Here is a 20326-nt window from a genome sequence, read left to right as displayed (position 1 = left end):
GGTTATTAAGGGAAAATTCGGCGAGGGGAATGAAGGAGACCCAATCATGTTGACAGTCAGATAAAACACCTTAAATATTGTTCTAGAGACTGATTAGTCCTCTCCGTTTGGCCATTAGTTTCAGGATGGAAAGCCGAGGACAAGGAGAGATCAATCTCCAACTTTTTACAGAAGGCTCTCCAAAACAATGAAACAAATTGTACCCAACTGTCAGAAACAATATTGACAGGAACCCCATGGAGACGCAGGATGTGTTTGATAAACAAGGTAGCGATCGTCTTGGCATTGGGTAGTTTCTTGAGGGGCACAAAGTGGCACATCTTACTGAAGTGGTCTACTACAACCCACACCACTGACTTGCCTTGAGATGGAGGCAGATCGGTGATAAAATCCATGGAGATATGGGTCCAAGGTCTCTGGGGAATGGGCAAAGAACATAGCCCGCTGGTCGGGACCTGGGAGTCTTGGACCTAGCACAAACCTCACAAGCGGCGACGTAGGCCTTAACAACTTTAAGCAACCCAGGCCACCAGTAGTTTCTGGCAATGAGGTGCTTGGTACCCAGGATGCCTGGATGGCCAGATAATGCAGAGTCATGATTTTCCTTAAGTACCCTTAGCCGGAGTTGCAGGGGAACAAGCAACTTGTTCTCAGGAAGGTTCCCGGGAGCTGAACCTTGATCAGCCGCAATTTCGGAGACTAAATCAGAATCAATAGAGGAAATTATTATACCTGGAGGCAAAACACAAGCAGGATCCTCCTCCGAAGGAGGGCTGGCCATGAAGCTACGCGACAGTTCATCAGCTTTAATATTTTTAGACCCAGCCCTATAGGTGACCAAAAAGTTGAATCTGGTAAAAAAATAACGCCCATCGAGCTTGTCTCGGGTTTAGCCTCCAGGCAGATTATAAGAAAACCAGATTCTTGTGGTCGGTAAGGAACGTTACCTGGTGCCTAGCCCCCTCCAGGAAGTGGCGCCACTCTTCAAATGCCCATTTAATGGCCAAGAGTTTGCGGTTGCCAATATCATAGTTACTCTCAGTGGGCGAAAACTTCCTGGAGAAGTAGGCACAGGGATGGAGCTCCTGGTACCAAATCGATTGCGCAATCGTATTCTCTATGAGGAGGTAACTCTTCAGAGGCCTCTTTAGAGAAAACATCAGCGAAGTCCTGAACAAACTCAGGTAGATTGTTCACCTCCTCAGGGAGAGAAATAGAATTAACAGAAAAACAAGACGTCATGCATTCATTACCCCATTTGGTAAGATCCCCAGTATTCCAGTTAAACGTGGGACTATGCAACTGCAACCAGGGAAGGCCTAAAACCAAATCGGACGATAATCCATGCATCACCAGTACAGAGCACTTCTCCAAATGCATGGAGCCAACAAGGAGTTCAAAAACGGGTATGATGTGTAAAATAACCATTAGAAAGAGGAGTGGAATCGATACCCACTACCAGGACAGGTTTAGGCAAATCAATCAATGGCATAGCTAGAGACATATCAAATTCCACAGACATAATTTTAGCAGAGGACCCTGAATCCACGAAGGCACTACCGCCAAAAGAGACCTGAAAGGGAAGCAAGATTTTATTAGGTTTCATCTTTACGGGAAATACCTGTGCGCCCAAGTGACCTCCCCGATGATCACTTAGGCGCGGAAGTTCTTCCGGCTGCCTATTCTTACGCCCAGGACAGTTGTTCACTTGATGCTTGTCATCCCCACAGTAGAAGCAGAGACCATTCTTCCTGCGGAACTCTCTACGTTGTTGGGGGGGACACGGAGGCCCCGAGTTGCATAGGTTCATCCGAGTTTTCCGTGAAGAATGAAGCAACGGAACCTCGGGAGCCATCATGGGGGAGTCCGAGGAGAAGGCACAAAAAACGTTCAAGTCGTCGTTCCCTGAGACGTCGGTCAAGTCGTACCGCTAAAGCCATAACCCGATCTAGGGAGTCAGCAGAGGGATAGCTAACTAGCAGGTCTCTCAGGGCGTTCGACAGACCCAATATAAACTTGCACCTCAAGGCAGGGTCATTCCACCGAGAAGCTACACACCACTTCCTAAAGTCAGAACAATACTCCTCTACAGGTCTCTTACCCTGACGTAAGGTCACCAGCTGACTCTCGGCAAAGGCAGTCTTGTCAGTCTCGTCATAAATGAGCCGAAGAGCAGAAAAGAATCAACGGAGTAAAGTTCAGGGGCGTCAGGAGCCAAGGAGAAGGCCCATTCTTGGGGCCCGTCCTGGAGTCGGGACATTATTATACCCACCCGCTGGCTCTCAGAACCTGAGGAGTGGAGCTTTAAGTGAAAATAGAGCCTACAACTCTCCCGAAAGGAGAAAAAAGGCTTCCGGTCCCCTGAGAGCCGGTCAGGCAACTTGAGGTGGGGTTCAATAGGTGAGGTGGGGGGCACTACCAGGGAAGCATCATGCAGATAGTCCCTCTGAGCCAGGGCCTGGACCTGTAGTTAGAGGCCCTGCATCTGCTGAGCCAGGGTCTCAAGGGGGTCCATAGATGAGTCAGGGACCAGGGTAGACTAGGTATATGGGCCTGTGATTATGTAATGACAGGGTAGGGAAACAGACAAGTGAGCCCTAATCTGCCCGCCACTCAGTCCCTGCCTACTTGCAACGATCCGTCCTAAGCGATGGGGTACAACTGGGCGACGGTCCCTACGCTCAGTATGTGCAAGACAGACAAAACAGACAGGGGTACACAGAAGCTAGGGAAACGGGGCAGCTGCCCACGGAACACCGTGAGCAACAAGAGTGGTGAACGAGCCGAGTCAAAACAGGAGAGAGTGAGGTACAAAACGCTGAGCAGGAGAGTCATATCACCATGCTGGTTTGTTAGAGTCAAGCTACCTCTGCATGCTGACTTTCTCTACCATTGAACCTGAGGAAAAAAGCCTTGATACTATATAAAACAAAGAGATGAGACATCATAACAAGAAGGGTATTAACTTGTGATCCCTATCTGAGAGAACGGCCTTGCCTGCATGTGGTAACTACAACCTTGCCCAGCTGTCTCCTGAGCTCTGGAGCTGATCCACTTTGTTACAAAGTTGAAGTGAGGAGGGAGACTTACTCCCCAAACAACTGGGAGCCCTGCTATGGGTCAGGAAACCCTATTGAAAATACTCGTCTCCACGTAGTCACAATAAGTCTTTGTGAGTGATAAACAGATGAACTCTGGACTGACGATCTCGTAACCAGATGAGTATATTACATGCTTATCTTCAACTCCTGCTTGTTGGTTATAACCTGGCTCCTCTACTTCATTAACCCTCCATATGTCAGACAGACTTAGTGTGCTTACGTCCTCCTTGTTCTAAAAGGGTGATATTTACTCTTCAATTGTGCACTGCATATATGTTATCATTGGATATGTTTATACAAATTATGTGACCTTGTTTCCATGTATTTTTGGGTGATGACATTTACTGGTCACATTTGCATGAACTGTTATTTGTAATATCAATGTTATTTCCTCATGGGAATTGGTCTGTGATATGACTTTTTTTCCCACTTTTTTTAACTACTTAATTAATAAAATTATTGTGAGTGCTGATATATCCTAGAGGGTTTTTTTCTTTTTTCTTTTTTGCAGAGTGGTAAGAAAGCCAAGGTCAATAACAAGCAGAGGATCAATAGTACAAGCAGCAGCAGCAAGCCAGGAAACAAGCATAGAAAAATCACAGGCAAAGGAGGAACAGGAAAGGCAGGTAGAAATAGGCAGTGGGCGGGAACTAGCTCCGTCTGGCCAGGCTGTGATAGGCTCTCCCACTCCTAAGCCTGCCATCCTGAGTGGTGGAAGATGGAGTCAGTCTCACAGACATAGGAGCAGGTGCAGACTGATTGCCCACGGGCGTCGACACAGAACCTGTGTCTGGCAAATCCTTTACAGTTATTGGACAAAATTTCATAACAACCGCGGTCATCAAGGATCGCAAGGCACATTCCAACATAAGTCTGGCAATCCATAACGACCACATTACCATCCTTATCGGATTTCTTAATAACAATAGATTCATCCTTTTCAAGGAGACTCAGACTCTCCACTTCCTCAGGTTTAATAGTTTTCACTTTGCCCTTAGAATATAAATGGGTTAATTGATCAATGACTACCTTAAGAAATGTATCAATAGGTGTGTTGTAATTTATTGGAGGGTTTCTTGTTGACGGAAGGGTTAAATTCCCCTCATCCAACAGACCCCCCCATTGTTCTTGACAATGGCATATCTTCCTCATCCAAGCCCAATTCGGTACATCTACGTCTATCATTAAGTTTAAAGATTTTTTTTCCACTTGAGCTTACGTCCAAAGAATTGTAAATCCTTCACCCATGAAAACAGGTGAAAAGATGGTGTAGGTACAAAGGAGAGTCCACGTTTCAATAGACACAATTCTTCCTCTGTTTTTTTTTGGGAAAAATGTAGGACTTGTAGTTCATCATCATGGGTACCCTTTACTAGTTTTCTTTTCGTCCCCGTAGCAAATAGTACGACACTAATGGGCCTTGTGCCAAAAAAATCACCCTTATTAGAAGAGTTAGAAAAATCACCCCTATTAGAAGAGTTGGAACCACGTTTTCCTCTACTTCTTCCTCTGATATTTCCATTGGAGTATCGAGGTCTACCCTGATTCCCCCCTCTGTTTTTGACACCACGAGAATTATCGCTGTCCTAGTCGGAGGACAATTCAGTGTCTAGGTCATGATAACCTTGATTTTTTCTGTTCAATTCAAAAATTCTACCCTCTTTGAAGTCTAACAAGACTCTAACGATGTTGAAAATGCTTTCTCTCCTTAACATGGGCTGTGAATTTTTCCACAACCTGCTGCAACACCAATTCCTTTCTCTCAAAGTCAACATGGCTCTCAAACTTTTTAACCATTTCTTTGTTATCTCTGAGTGACTGTGCATTGCTGGCAACCCGAATCTTTTCTGCCTCCAATAGAATATTCATAAGTCTCAGAGGATGTAGTTGATTCCTTCTCCGATTTTGCCAGCAATGCTGTAGTTTTAACTCTTGCAGCAGACTGTAGACCAATAAATTCCAATGGTAACAGGATAATTAGTGTACGTTTAATATTGAAATATATGAAGTCCTGCCTAAATAAACGTTTAAAATGTCTTTATTAATTTGTATTTAAAATAGGGCACTCATGCCAATTTATACTGTGAATAGGCGTTTGGCAAAACAGAGACACAGTTCCCTGATCAGGTGTAAGAATAAGATGATGATTGCTACACCTTAGTGTCGATACAACACCCGACAGGAGTAGTGATACACACCACTCGTCCGTTTTCCGCAACAATACAAAGTAGCTCAGTCCAATATGAATGTTCCACAGGCACCGATGCTAGGTGCACCAATTGAAACATGAACAGAGAACTTAGCAAAAATAAATGTGGTCTGTTTGCCACAAGTTAGCAATTTTGAGCAATCTCCCAACACGTTTCTGAAACCCTCTGAACCAGAGGGGAACGTCCTCAGGGGTATTTGTAAATTGCATATATTAGTTTGAGCAGCTACCATACAGCACATATTATGCTGCTGAATTCGTGTATTCTCAGGAGCGCAATGAGACACTAATGCCTGCTAACTTGTGGCAAACAGACCACATTTATTTTTGCTAAGTTCTCTGTTCATGTTTCAATTGGTGCACCTAGCATCGGTGCCTGTGGAACATTCATATTGGACTGAGCTAGTTTGTATCGTTGCGGCAAACGGGCGAGTGGTGTGTATCACTACTCCTGTCGGGTGTTGTATCGACACTAAGGTGTACCAATCATCATCTTATTCTTACACCTGATCAGGGAACTGTGTCTCTGTTTTGCCAAACGCCTATTCACAGTATAAATTGGCATGAGTGCCCTATTTTAAATACGAATTAATAAAGACATTTTAAACGTTTATTTAGACTGTAGACTAATCCTCAACCCTCTAGGCACTATATTATTTTTCAAATATGTCTCCAATTTTTGTACCTCCCACTAAGCACGTATACGATCTTTATGAATACGTATAAGCTTACAGGCGTAATGCTAAAGCTTTGAGTCTGTATCGGCAATTCACTATCAGAAAACACCTCCTTAGCCTGCGATTCCCAATTGTATTGAAATTTTATTAAAGAAGTAGATAAAGAAATATAGCTCTTGAAATTTTTGCGTTCACGTAACTCAAAATAGAATGTATCGCCTGGACAAGAACGCTTAAAAAATATTTTTATTTTTATTAAATCTTTAAAGTGGGCTACTCAAGCCAATAATTTCTATACAGTGAAGGAAATAAGTATTTGATCCCTTGCTGATTTTGTAAGTTTGCCCACTGTCAAAGACATGAACAGTCTAGAATTTTTAGGCTAGGTTAATTTTACCAGTGAGAGATAGATTATATAAAAAAAATAAAAAAGAAAATCACATAGTCAAAATTATATATATTTATTTGCATTGTGCACAGAGAAATAAGTATTTGATCCCTTTGGCAAACAAGACTTAATACTTGGTGGCAAAACCCTTGTTGGCAAGCACAGCAGTCAGACGTTTTTTACAGTTGATGATGAGGTTTGCACACAAGTTAGATGGAATTTTGGCCCACTCCTCTTTGCAGATCATCTGTAAATCATTAAGATTTCGAGGCTGTCGCTTGGCAACTCGGATCTTCAGCTCCCTCCATAAGTTTTCGATCGGATTAAGGTCTGGAAACTGGCTAGGCCACTCCTTGATCTTAATGTGCTTCTTTTTGAGAAGATACCTGTAGATACCAGGCTAACCAGATAGGTAAGACTAGATAAGGGTGCCAATATATTGATTTAAATTATTAGTGCCACTCCCCTGATGTCCCCTAATCTGACACCGGGGATTCAGCTCCTAGAGAGAGCCGCTGACGTCACTGTCCATATATGGATAGTGACGCCAAGGGCTACTCCAGTAGCGGAATCCTCGGTCAGAGTCCTAGAGAGAGCCTCTGATGTCACTGTCTAAATGGACAGCGACATCAGGGGCAATCTCTAGAAGCGGAATCCACGGCACAGAGCAATTTGACACCAGGGATTTCGCTACTAGAAAGGGCCGCTGACGTCACTTTCCATATATGATGCCAGGGGCTTTTCCAGTAGCGGAATCCCCTTTCAGAGTGTCGGCCGAGGATTCTGCTCCTAGGGAGAGCCCCTGATGGTGGTGGACAGTGTAGTCAGGGGCTCTCTCTAGAAGCGGAATCCCCGGCACAGAGCGATCTAAAACAGGGGATTCCGCTGTTAGTGGGAGTTTAGGTGGCACTAGCTACAGGGGGGATTGCTATCTACAGGGGGGGGCAATATTTACAGCGGGGATGGAGAGACGTCGGGGGCTCCCCCTAGGAGGAGAATCCCCAGCCAGAGCTGGCCGGGGATTCCACTCCTTGAGGGAGCTTAGGTAGTGCTATTTGCAGGGGGTTTTGCGCTATCTACAATGGGGGGTGTAGTCCGGGGCTCTTAAAGCCCCGGCAGATATGAAAGTGTGGCTCTGCACTCATTAAACCCCGCTCAAGGCTGTCAATGTTTATACACGTGGCAACTGCACGGGGCATCGGGAGTTGGAACATATATAGCCGTATGGCAGTCGTGGAGGGGTTAATAAAAGTAGGGTTTTACACTTATGTTTATTGTATAACATGAAATAGGTTTATAATTACCTAAACTCACTATTTATTCACAAAAGCCTTTGGTAAAGTTATAGCAATGTTTCTCTGAGTAATAGCTAGTTGTTAACATCACGTTTGTCTACGTATTATTCATTTGAAATATTGCAAATACATGCGCCTCCTTATCTTAAATTACTCCCCAAAAATGCTATGAGGGGTATTTTTACCCATCAAAGGGAGGGAAGACACATAAAAGGTAAAGCTATGTACAGCCAACTTTCTTCATCTATGGTCCCTTCAGACAATTGCAGTGTGTTTAAGCTTCAAAAGTAGCCGCAAAATGAACACAATATTTGATAGTAAGGGCTTATTTAGATGAACGTGATATACGTCCATGCAACGCACATGATATTCATGCGCCTCACACGGACCTACACTACCGTTCAAAAGTTTGGGGTCACTTAGAAATTTCCTTATTTTTGAAAGAAAAGCACAGTTTTTTCAATGAAGATAACATTAAATTAATCAGAAATACACTCTATACATTGTTAATATGCTAAATGACTATTCTAGCTGCAAATGTCTGGTTTTTAATGCAATATCTACATAGGTGTATAGAGGCCCATTTCCAGCAACCATCACTCCAGTGTTCTAATGGTACATTGTGTTTGCTAACTGTGTTAGAAAGCTAATGGATTATTAGAAAACACTTGAAAACCCTTGTCCAATTATGTTAGCACCGCTGTAAACAGTTTTGCTGTTTAGAGGAGCTATAAAACTGACCTTCCTTTGAGCTAGTTGAGAATCTGGACCATTACATTTGTGGGTTCGATTAAACGCTCAAAATGGCTAGAAAAAGAGAGCTTTCATGTGAAACTCGACAGTCTATTCTTGTTCTTAGAAATGAAGGCTATTCCATGCGAGAAATTGCCAAGAAACGGAAGATTTCCTACAACGGTGTGTACTACTCCCGTCAGAGGACAGCACAAACAAGCTCTAACCAGAGTAGAAAGAGAAGTGGGAGGCCCCGCTGCACAACTGAGCAACAAGACAAGTACATTAGAGTCTCTAGTTTGAGAAATAGACGCCTCACAAGTCCTCAACTGGCAGCTTCATTAAATAGTACCCGCAAAACGCCAGTGTCACCGTCTACAGTGAATTATGCAAGCACTATAGGGAAGAAGCAGGCAGCTGGTATTCTATCTGTAATGGAGTGGCCAGCGCAGTCACCAGATCTCAACCCCATAGAGCTGTTGTGGGAGCAGCTTGACCGTATGGTATGCAAGAAGTGCCCATCAAGCCAATCCAACTTGTGGGAGGGCCTTCTGGAAGCATGGGGTGAAATTTCTCCCGATTACCTCAGCAAATTAACAGCTAGAATGCCAAAGTTCTGCAATGCTGTAATTGCTGCAAATGGAGCATTCTTTGACGAAAGCAAAGTTTGAAGGAGAAAATTATTATTTCAAATAAAAATCATTATTTCTAACCTTGTCAATGTCTTGACTATATTTTCTAGTCATTTTGCAACTCATTTGATAAATATAAGTGTGAGTTTTCATGGAAAACACAAAATTTTCTGGTTGACCCCAAACTTTTGAACGGTAGTGTATGTTAGTCTATGGGGCCGTGCAGACTATCCGTGAGATTCACGCAGCGTGTGTCCGCTGTGTAAAACGCACACGCTCGTGTAAGTCCGGCCTAAGTTAGTAATATTTTATAGCATTCTATACAACTTTATATAAGCCCTGTAGGTAATGAACTATTTGATTCATAGTTGCGAATAAAGGAATGCCTTTTAATATACGCTGCCATTTTTTGTAGGTTTGTTCTTGAGACTAAAGAAAAAATTCATAGTCAGCTGCTGAAAAAACAAAAAATTGCCGATGACAAGATCGCTGAGATAGAGGTTAGTACCTGTTTCATACATAGTTCGCTGTGAATGTGATTTTAAGAGTACTAATATGTTTTTTAGAGAAATCTAATAAAAATATAATTTTTGGATCCAGTATAAGATGGATTCTGTTTGCCTAAGACAGGCCGGAAAAAAAAATCTTACTTGGGAGTAGGAGCCATCACCGAAAACCTAGGAGTCAGCAGTGACTAAGTTCTTAGATCCCTTATCCACTTTCCGCCTTCTGAATTTCAAATTAATGTCAAAATAGACTGGTCCTTGGCATTGTCTTAAAGCTGCCACTAAAGTTTTTGGGGTACTAAGCATGCCGCTGTCTTTATGTTACAGCATTATATATAAAAAGAAGTTTAAATCGCGCGCTGAATGTTAATTACATAAGAAGAGTCCGGCAGTATACAGAGCATGCGAGGTGTCTGGTATTGCAACAAATAGATAAGAATTGAAGAAAAATGACTCCTTCGTGGGGCGCTCTTGTGCTAGTATTGATTCTCTGTGATACTTCCAAGAATATACACAAACTGTTCCAGTAAAATGATAGGATTTATTACAAAATCAAGAACATGCAACGTGTTTCAACCTTGCACTGAGGTCTTCGTCAGGCATCTAAAAAGCTCTAATGAACTATACATAAATACTCTGGCATAGTTAAAGGGGTTTCCCAGCTTCTGACAACTGATGAACTATCCACCGGATAGGTCATCAGTACATGATCTGTGGGGGTCTGACACCCAGGCCCCGCACAGATCAGCTGGTCCGGTGACACCGTGCATCGGAAGTACAAGCCGGAAACGGTTAGCTCCGGCCACGGAATAGCGGCCGAGCTGCAACTCTGCTCGTATTCCCGTAAATAGGAGCAGACCTGCTGTTTTGCAGCACTGCCGCTATGCTATGTACGGAGCCAACTGCTTCCGGGCTCCGTACACAGCATTATGTGCCACAGCATCCGGTGCCACCGGAGCGACTTATGGGTGCGGGGTCCGGGTGTCTGACCCGCACCAATGACATACTGATAACCTATCCGGTGGATAGGTCATCAGTTGTCAGAAGGTGGACAACCCCTTTAATGACGCACGGGTTAGATGGTAAGGGTAAAAGTTCAAAGCGGGAGTATTTAAAACACATGTATATTCTCTTTTCTACACATTCATATTAAAATCATATATGCAATGGTATTTTATTGTAACATGCTTGCAAAAAGGTGTTTAGGTGGTGCAATCATGTAACTGTTCCGTGTTAAGTTTCACATTGTATCGCAGTTTGTTACATATCAATCACTTTCTTTTGTTTTGTGTACAAAGGTGACGTTTTGATTGATTGGCAATGTTTAGCCAGTCGCTGATTGGCTGAACTCTCACTGGCCTCATCGGTTGCCAGGATACTAAGTAATTTATTTCGATACTGTGGCAGGGAAGGCTCAGAACAGTCTCAGTGCATGGGAAAACAGTGAAGAAACATTGGGCTAAATCATCACTGTGGCTCCTTCATTGTTTACCAGCCATTGTTATTACATCTGCGAGTAACTGTATTATTTTCTCATGGTTTTCAAGATCTGTGTGATTGTTGTCTTACAGTAGGAACATTGATTTTTTTACTTGCAGTGGATAAAATTCTGTCCATGGTCATGTGATGGACACACAGTTGCAGGGATTGTTAGACATAGCTCTGATACACATACTGTAACGAGCCATGCACCTGTGTGTCCATCATATGACAGGACAGAATTTTATCCACTGGAAGTAAACAATGATTGTTTCTACAGAAAACTTGTAGAATTAACTCCTTAAAGTCCAAGTGATTTTGTAGTTTTTTTTGTTTTTTACTCCCTGCCTTCCAAGAGCCGTAACTTTTTTTTATTTTTCTGCCAATGTAGTGGTGTGAAGGCTTTTTTTTTTGCAGGCGGCGTTGTAGATTGTGTTCGTATCATATACCATAAAATATTTTGTGCAGTGGCATTGGAAAAACTGTGATTCCGAAAATTTTTTAAGGGTTTTCGTCTGTACTTCTTTCACTGTTCAGTAAAAAACGACAACTTTATTCTGCTGGTCAATAATATTACGGCAATTATTTTTTTAATGATTTACTAATGTGCCGCCATATTCTGAAAGCCATAACTTTATTATTTTTAGCCTAGTGATGGCTTATTTTTGCGGCACGAGCTGTAGTTTTTATCAATGCTAGTTTTGGTACATACTACTTTTTATCAAAAAAATGTTTACACTAATTTGACCAAAAAAACTGTGATTTTTGGCGTCAATTGTTGTTTGTTTTTTTTTTACTGCGTTCACTGTGCGGGTTAAATAATGTTATATTGTAATATTTTGGACTTTTATGCGACGATACCAATTTTGTTTTTTATTTTTTACACTACTGAAAACTTTAATTATTTTTAACGCTTTTTACTAGGGGACTTGAACCAACGATCGTTAGATGCTAATGTATTGCAGTGTATTGTCTTTTTAACAGGCTTCTGTTAAGCCTTGCCCGAGGCAGGACTTAACAGGAGCAGAAAGAAAGCAGAGAAAACAAAAAGAAAAAGAGAACAAATCCTGGTAAAAAAGAGGCACTCGGCTCAGTATATGTCACAAAATTAGTTATCAAAATTTTAATTTTATTAATATATAAAAAGAACTTAAAATTATGCAATCTTGCACAAATAACCACAATTAGACATCACAAACCCGGCCGGGTAATACATGACATGGTTAATAGAATTTAACAGGAAATCCCATTTAATGAGGCCATATAACAAAATAGTATAGAGTAATAAATTACTTCAAAATAGAGCCACACAAAAAATGATCAATCAGGTATATTACCATAAACTAGAGGTAACGTGCTGACTAAAGTAATGTCAGATTTTGTATTATGCACAGACATGAACGATCATGCAGGTTAAACAGCGGTGAGTAATGATAAGCTGCTGGTTATAGTGTGTATATAGGAAACTCGTGAGACATAAAAATATATGCAGGAGGTATACTTATCAGTAAGTTATGTGTATCAGGAAGTCCATGGAGGGTCTCTTTAAGTGACGGTTATTCCGTGAGCCAGCAGGATTCTCGTATCTTTTCAAGACTTCAGCATGAGATAACAGCAGGCTAGGTCCATTCACTCCATGCCGTCCACTAGAACCTCCCAGCACAGGGAAAAAAAACAATTATGCAACAGGTGTGTCGACAATCCAGCAAGCAGAGATCACAGAGCTGGATCCCCTCCTGGGGTTAACAAACGAAGCAACAGCAGGGCAAACCCACGTCCTTCACAGCAGGGTAAGTAATCACAGTGTGTTTCCCAGTTGAATAGCTTGTGTAGCTTGCACCAAGATAAGGTATCCTTTTGTCCAGCTCAGAGAGCAACAGGATTTAACTCCGAATAGGAGTACAGGAATGCACACTTCCTCACCTCAGCTTTCCGTCTGCTTGTCGTGCACTATATCCGAATTCCATGCATGATATTCATGCGTGTCAGTTACCGCTAAGTAAAACCATAGCCATTCACCGGCGTGTGACGTCACATAGAATGCCAACGCGTTTCGTCACGGACATGACTTCCTCAGGGCGTGTGTTGTAGACTCAGCACTGATCCTCTATGTCAAGGGATTGTTGGCCAATGATGTCTATCGGTTGGTTTTCAATACGCCTATTAACCCTAGTACTCCCAAATCAAACTAAGGTACATGATGGCAACAATGTACCATACTATACAGTTAAGTGTATATATATATATATATATATATATATATATATGAATTTTTTCCATTGGCTGTCCCCATCAAAATAAAAAAAGGAGAAGGGAGGGGGAAAATTAAATAAGGAAAGAAGGGAAAAGAGGGAGATGGAGGAAAAAAAGAAAAATAATGAAAAAGAAAAATAATAAACGAAACAAAAATAAGAATAAGATGGTGCGAGACGGGTTCCAAGAGTCCAACCACGCACTGGATACAATCGCACGGGAGAGGTCTCCTGGGACCCGTGTCGCACCAAATAGACACGTACCGGAAACTGCTGCAGTCAAGCCAGAGAGCCAATAGTCTGATAATAGCGAGCACATATCCCTTCATAGAGATATAGGAGCAAATCAGGATAACATCCCCAAGTGCCACCCAATCAAAAGGGAGGAATTATTTGCTGCGACCCGGGTCCCAAAAGCCGGACCACGCACTGGAAACTATCACGCGGTCCGGGTTTCGGGACCCGCGCCGCATCAAAGGAACATCTGTAATTTAAGTAAATTATTCAGGCCATGGGGTGGCCAGTGATTTAAGATTATAAATCCACATACTTTCCTTTTGAAGTAAAGAGCGATCTCAATATCATGCATGGAATTCGGATATAGTGCACGACAAGCAGACGGAAAGCTGAGGAAGTGTGCATTCCTGTACTTCTATTTGGAGTTAAATCCTGTTGCTCTCTGAGCTGGACAAAAGGATACCTTATCTTGGTGCAAGCTACACAAGCTATTCAACTGGGAAACACACTGTGATTACTTACCCTGCTGTGAAGGACGTGGGTTTGCCCTGCTGTTGCTTCGTTTGTTAATCCCAGTAGGGGATCCAGCTCTGTGATCTCTGCTTGCTGGATTGTCGACACACCTGTTGCATAATTGTTTTTTTTCCCTGTGCTGGGAGGTTCTAGTGGACGGCATGGAGTGAATGGACCTAGCCTGCTGTTATCTCATGCTGAAGTCTTGAAAAGATACGAGAATCCTGCTGGCTCACGGAATAACCGTCACTTAAAGAGACCCTCCATGGACTTCCTGATACACATAACTTACTGATAAGTATACCTCCTGCATATATTTTTATGTCTCACGAGTTTCCTATATACACACTATAACCAGCAGCTTATCATTACTCACCGCTGTTTAACCTGCATGATCGTTCATGTCTGTGCATAATACGAAATCTGACATTACTTTAGTCAGCACGTTACCTCTAGTTTATGGTATAATACCTGATTGATCATTTTTTGTGTGGCTCTATTTTGAAGTAATTTATTACTATACTATTTTGTTATATGGCCACCTTAAATGGGATTTCCTGTTAAATTCGATTAACCATGTCATGTATTACCCGGCCGGGTTTGTGATGTCTAATTGTGGTTATTTGTGCAAGATTGCATAATTTTAAGTTCTTTTTATATATTAATAAAATTAAAATTTTGATAACTAATTTTGTGACATATACTGAGCCGAGTGCCTCTTTTTTACCTGGATTTGTTATCTTTTTCTTTTTGTTTTCTCTAAATTAAAATTTCCTGGTTGGCACCGTGTATGTGTGTGTGTGTATGTATGTATGTATGTATGTATGTATGTAAGTATGTGTGTGTATGTATATATATATATATATATATATATATATATATATATACTGAGCTCTTTAGTCTGGAGATCTCTTGTTCTCTTTGTTTATATATACAGAAAGAATGCAGACCTGGGAGCCTTCCCATGGTTGCCATGGGGCTCCCGGGCTGCCATGACAACCATTGTCAGAGGGGGCTGCCCCCCTCTTTTGAACATATTAGAGATGCCGCGGTCGCTATGGAGCCCGATCTATACTTTAACCCCTGCTCCACTCGTCAATAGGTCAATGCACAAAGTATTAATTGTAAAATTGCAAAACTTTTTATTATACAAAAAAATAACATTAATTTGCTGAAAGCGGACAACCCCTTTAACACTTTCCCGTCGCTAATATGCCTATTTACGTCGGGAAAGGGTGTTTAAATATGGCACTCGCTCAGAAGCAGAGCGGCAAGCATTTAACTCCTTAGATGCCGGTGTCAGATGTGATCACCGACATCTGAGGCACTTTAACTTTCGGACGGTTACCGGCTCCCGGACGGCAGTGTGCTCCCATAGCAGCTGGGAGCCTTGTGAACGCTCCCGGCCCTCTTTAGGAAGATTTCTATTAAGACCTGACTGTGGCAATAGAAATGCACTGATTTTGCCATAGACAGCAATATTGTGGTATTGCAGTCTATGGCATAAGCGATCTAATGATCACAGATTCAAGCCCCCTAGTTGGGCTAAATAAAAGTAAAAAAAAAAAAAAAATTCTAATTACCCCCCTTTCCCTAGATCACATATAAAAATACATAAATAAACATAAACACATTAGGTATCCCCGCTACCAAAAATGACTGAACTATAAAAATATTTATCTAATACGGTGAACGTCATAGCGGGGAAAAAAGGCCAAAATGTCTGAATCGCCCTTTTTTTTGCCACTTCAACCCCCACAAAAATTGAATGAACAGTGATTTAATGCCCAACATGTTGTTTCTTTCAAAATGTAACATTTTTTTAAAAGTACTAAAACATAACAGAAACTATTTAAATTTGGTATCCCCGTGATCATACTGACCCGCAGAATAAAGGTAATGTGTCAATTTCACCGTACATTGAACACCTAAGAAAATGGTGGAACTGCTGATTTTTCCAACTTCCTTTTTTTTTTTCCAGCTTCCCAGTACATCGCACATAGTGTTAATTAGTACTATTACAAAGTACAACTCAGTCCCTCAGTATTGGGACTGAGCTGTAATACCAGGTACAGCATATAGTCATTCTGCACTCACCACACCTCATAACCTACAAGCGGACACATATATTTCACATTTTGCTTTTAAATGCTAGTGCTGCATTTCAGTCCCAGTCTGGCCCTGCTGCTAAAGCTACACTGGAGTGGTCTAAGAGGGAAACATTTAAATGTCTTGAAATGACCTAGTCAAAGATCGGACCTCAATTACATTTGAGAATCTGTGGCATGACTTGAAGACTGCTGTACACCAATGCAACCCATCTAAATTGAAGCAGTTTTGCCTGGACGAATGGACATAAATCCCAGTGTTTTTAGATGTGCTAAGCTAATAGCAATATATGCTACGTGGGAACCCAGCCTTAGCATAAACGCTGAGGAATTTCCGCAATGGAGTTCTGTTCGGAAATTCTGCAGCATTTACAGTAGCAGCAAAATGAGGCTGGGTTCACACGACCTATTTTCAGGCGTAAACGAGGCGTATTATGCCTGAAAATAGGGCTACAATACGTCGGCAAACATCTGCCCATTCATTTGAATGGGTTTGCCGACGTATTGTGCAGACGACGCGTAAATTGACTGCCTCGGCAAAGAAGTGCAGGGCACTTCTTTGCAACGTAATTTGAGCTGTTCTTCATTGAACTCAATGAAGAGCAGCTCAAGATATACGAGCGTCACAGACGCCTCGTATATTACGAGGAGGAGCATTTACGGCTGAAACGAGGCAGCTGTTTTCTTCTTAAAACAGTCTGTCAATTCAGCCGTAAATGACAGCTAGCGTGTGAACATACCCTGAATGAGATTTGAACAAATATCATGACCACGCTGCATTAAAAATCTGCAGTGAATTTTAATCCGCAGCAATTCAATTTATTCTGCATATTTGTTGCTTTTCTGTTGCGGGTTTTCACCATTGAATTTAATGCGGATGTAAAACCTGCAACAAATAGGCAAGTGTTTCGACCTTTTTTTGTGTAAAATTAATTTTAAAAAAGTCTTTACTTACTTTACTTACTTTACTTACTTTTGTCATAGCGACGCTTTCTTCTGTTTGTCCAGGTCATCCTCCTTAAGGGACGTAGCATCCCATGTGACTGCTGCAGCGGTCACATGGGCTGCAATGTCATCCTAGGAGGCCAGACTGCATGGACAACAGAGAGACGCATCAACATGACAATGGCCTGGGGTGAGTAAACACTTTTTTTTGTTTCTTTCCAACGCTGGTTTCCGCCCAGAGTCCTACAACAGAATTTGATGCGTTTTTTTCAGGCGGAATTCGCTTTGGGTTGTAAGTTGGATTACCTGCATACATACGTAGCATATCCAACCCATTTGAGTCTGTGATTGCAGCAAAATGTGGCTCCACAAAGTATTGACTTTAAGGAGGTGAATACTTATTAAATTTAGTTTTTTGTCTTAATTATTGTTTGTGTCAAGGAAAAAAATATTTTGCGCCTTCAAAGTGGTAGGCATATTGTGTAAATCAACTGGTACAAACCTCCCAAAAATCCATTTTAATTCAAATTTAATGCAACAAAATACTTTTGCAAGGCACTGTATGTCTCTAGACCAATCGGCGCTAAGGAAACTGCTGTTGTGCACAGTTTAGGAACTTTATCAAAATTGGTTCAAAGGAAAGTAGAGTGCATTTGCCCATATCTTACAGTTAGGTTGCTGCTTTTATGTAAAAAAAAATTAAAATTAGCGCGGCATGCCAATTGGTTTCTATGTCCAACTGCTCCACTTTTCCTTTGCACCAGTTTTAAAAAATATCCCACATTGTGTGCTTCCTCACAGACCAACACCCCTGCCCCCCTTCTTTCATCATTCTATTTACCCCGTAATTTGCCCAGTAGATAAAATAACTGTTTTTGACCAGACATAGGAGCTTCTCTATTATGTACTCGATGAGGCTTTTTTCCAGCAGGCTTTGAGGCGCTTTAAATGGAATCTGTCACTAGGTTTATGCTACCTTATTCAAGGGCAGCATAAATCAGTAGTTTTTATAGAAATCTCTTTTTCTCATGCAGCCCGTAATCATGAGCTACGGCATGCCGCCCACCCACTAGTCGCTTTTTGATGGCTTTCTCTCCATACTGTGCATAGCAAGAAACCTGCCGATCAACACCCATGGGCGGGGCTAAACGCAGCTCATAAATATCGAGAAATATATGGCATATGTTGTCCTCTATATTTATTAAAAAAAAAAAAAGAGTAACCCAGGCAAAACAGAAGTATGCAAAAGCACACGGATAGAAAAGTTAATGCACACACACAAACAAGACAATTAACGGTGGGCTTTCCTGATGCCAAAAAAAGGATGTAACATTGCTTATACATGCAAAGTACGTACGAAGTATCAATGGGCTATCACTGACATACATGTATAAAGGGAACATATCCCTATACAAAAGTAAATAGCAGTGATACATACAAAGGGCTCAAAGGTACAAAAGACACAACCCCCAGAGGAGTATAAGTTCAAGCCTGGTGTAGTGGGTCCTCCTGCTGCCTTGCTTATACTTTTTTCTGCAATTGGTATATGCTCCAGTGCCTAATATTGCACTTTCTCTTTTACTCCCAGTAAGGCCATGTTCACACAGGAGGGATCGGTGGGTAAACGTATACAGCGTATCGGTCCTGGAGAAAATTCCTAAGTGTGGTGCAGTTTTCGAGTAGAATCTCCGCTGCGGACAACAGTGGCTGAATTTTTTATTTTTTTGTAAATTTATACTTACCTTGGTCTTTGTTGTTATAGCGACGCTTTCTTCTGTTCTCTTCCAAGCTGGGCTCCTGGGATGACGCTGCATCCAATGTGACCGATTGGCTGCAGCAGTCACATGGGATGAAACATCATCCCAGGACGCAGGCCTAGATGGAAAGCAGAAGAAAGTGTCGCTATGACAAAGGCTGGGCTGTAAGTATAAACATTTTTATTTAATACATTTACACAGAAAAGTTTTGTTTTTTTGTCTTGCGAATAGCAGTTTTACTGTCGCAAAAATCGTAACATTTGGTGCAGGTTTTACCTCCCCATTGAAATCAATTGGGAAAACCCACAACAGAAAAGTAGCGATTCTGAAGCATAAATTGACGTTCTGCGGATTAAAGATACGCACCACAGTTCAATTTATGAACCGTTTTTTGGCTGATTTTTTATGCAGTGCGTGGATGAGATTGGTTCAAATCTCATCCAGAGTGGATGAGATTTGAACAAATCTCATCCTTGCGCTGCGTAAAATTACACTGTAATACAATGTACAATGCTACTGTAATAAACTGCAGATTTTTCGTAATGAAATCCGTTGCAGAAAATCTGCAGTGTTTACGCTGCATGTATTTTTTTTTTCATCTGTATTTTACCAATAATTCATTTTGTTTTGCAGCAGAAAAAGTCATATCTGGAGCGAAGTGTGAAAGAAGCTGAAGATAACATTAGAGAAATGCTAATGGCCAGAAAGTCAATGTGATGGCAGTAAAATGTTCCTATCATTTTCCCTTTTGAGTATTTAAATGTTTTAGGTCCATTCAGTCTTATGAAAAATGTGCTTTATTGCCATTTTTGAGTGCCCTTGTTTGCATTAATTAATTGAAATTTATCATTAAACTTTTCATTTGTGTATTGAGAATTTATTAACTTGCACTAAAACATGCATACATAACATAGCCAAAAAATAAGGGAACACTATCTAATTTGTGGGTGTGAGCAATACACCCATTGCCAATAGCCATGCAATTACCATAAGTAAAACTTAGCAGTAGAATGGGTCATACTGAAGAGCTAAATGACTTTTATCTGTCATGGAATTCCACCTTTTCTGTTGTAGCTGCCTTGGTCAACTGTAAGTTCTGTTATTCTGAATTTGAAAGATTTAGGAGGAACAACAACAAAGTCGTTAAAAGGAGGGCCACACAGCCTCCTAGAATGGGAACTCTAGATGCTGAAGTAACATTCTTACTGACTAGCTAGTTCCAAGCTACCTTTGATTTCAACAAATTCTACAACAGGAAATGCATCATCTGTAAAAATGTTTTCTTGTTATCTTCTATAGCCTTTCCATTGCGCAAAAACACTGCATCAAATCTCTGACATGTGGCCTCATCCTTAAAAGAAACTGACCCAAAAAATACTAAACATCTTTCTCCCTATAAAAAAATATTAAGTGCCCGTTTTGCCATTTAAGGACCATAGGAATTTTTTTGTTTTTGCGTCGCCGCATTCAGAAAAAAATAATACTTCTATTTTTC

At 41.4% G+C, this 20326-nt stretch overlaps 1 protein-coding gene across 3 annotated transcripts in view; it reads left to right on the top strand.

Annotated features, from left to right (window-relative positions):
- PFDN1 (prefoldin subunit 1) overlaps positions 1–19700 on the top strand; it is a 274039-nt gene extending 254339 nt beyond the window's left edge. For 2 of the 3 annotated variants that reach the window (XM_075859969.1, XM_075859971.1), the window contains exons 3-5: positions 3613–3723; positions 9450–9534; positions 19465–19700. In XM_075859969.1, the coding sequence (XP_075716084.1) occupies positions 3613–3723; positions 9450–9534; positions 19465–19548 (280 nt within the window). In that variant the 3' untranslated portion in view covers positions 19549–19700. The remainder of the gene's footprint in view (positions 1–3612; positions 3724–9449; positions 9535–19464) is intronic. The other variant, XM_075859970.1, reaches the window with a different exon arrangement.
- Positions 19701–20326: the final 626 nt, after the last annotated feature.

The sequence above is a fragment of the Rhinoderma darwinii genome, chromosome 3 (assembly GCF_050947455.1).
Source record: "Rhinoderma darwinii isolate aRhiDar2 chromosome 3, aRhiDar2.hap1, whole genome shotgun sequence".
NCBI classification, from domain to species: Eukaryota; Metazoa; Chordata; class Amphibia; order Anura; family Rhinodermatidae; genus Rhinoderma; species Rhinoderma darwinii.
Note: the sequence above shows the minus strand (reverse complement) of the source record. Positions and strands in the feature narration are given on the sequence as shown.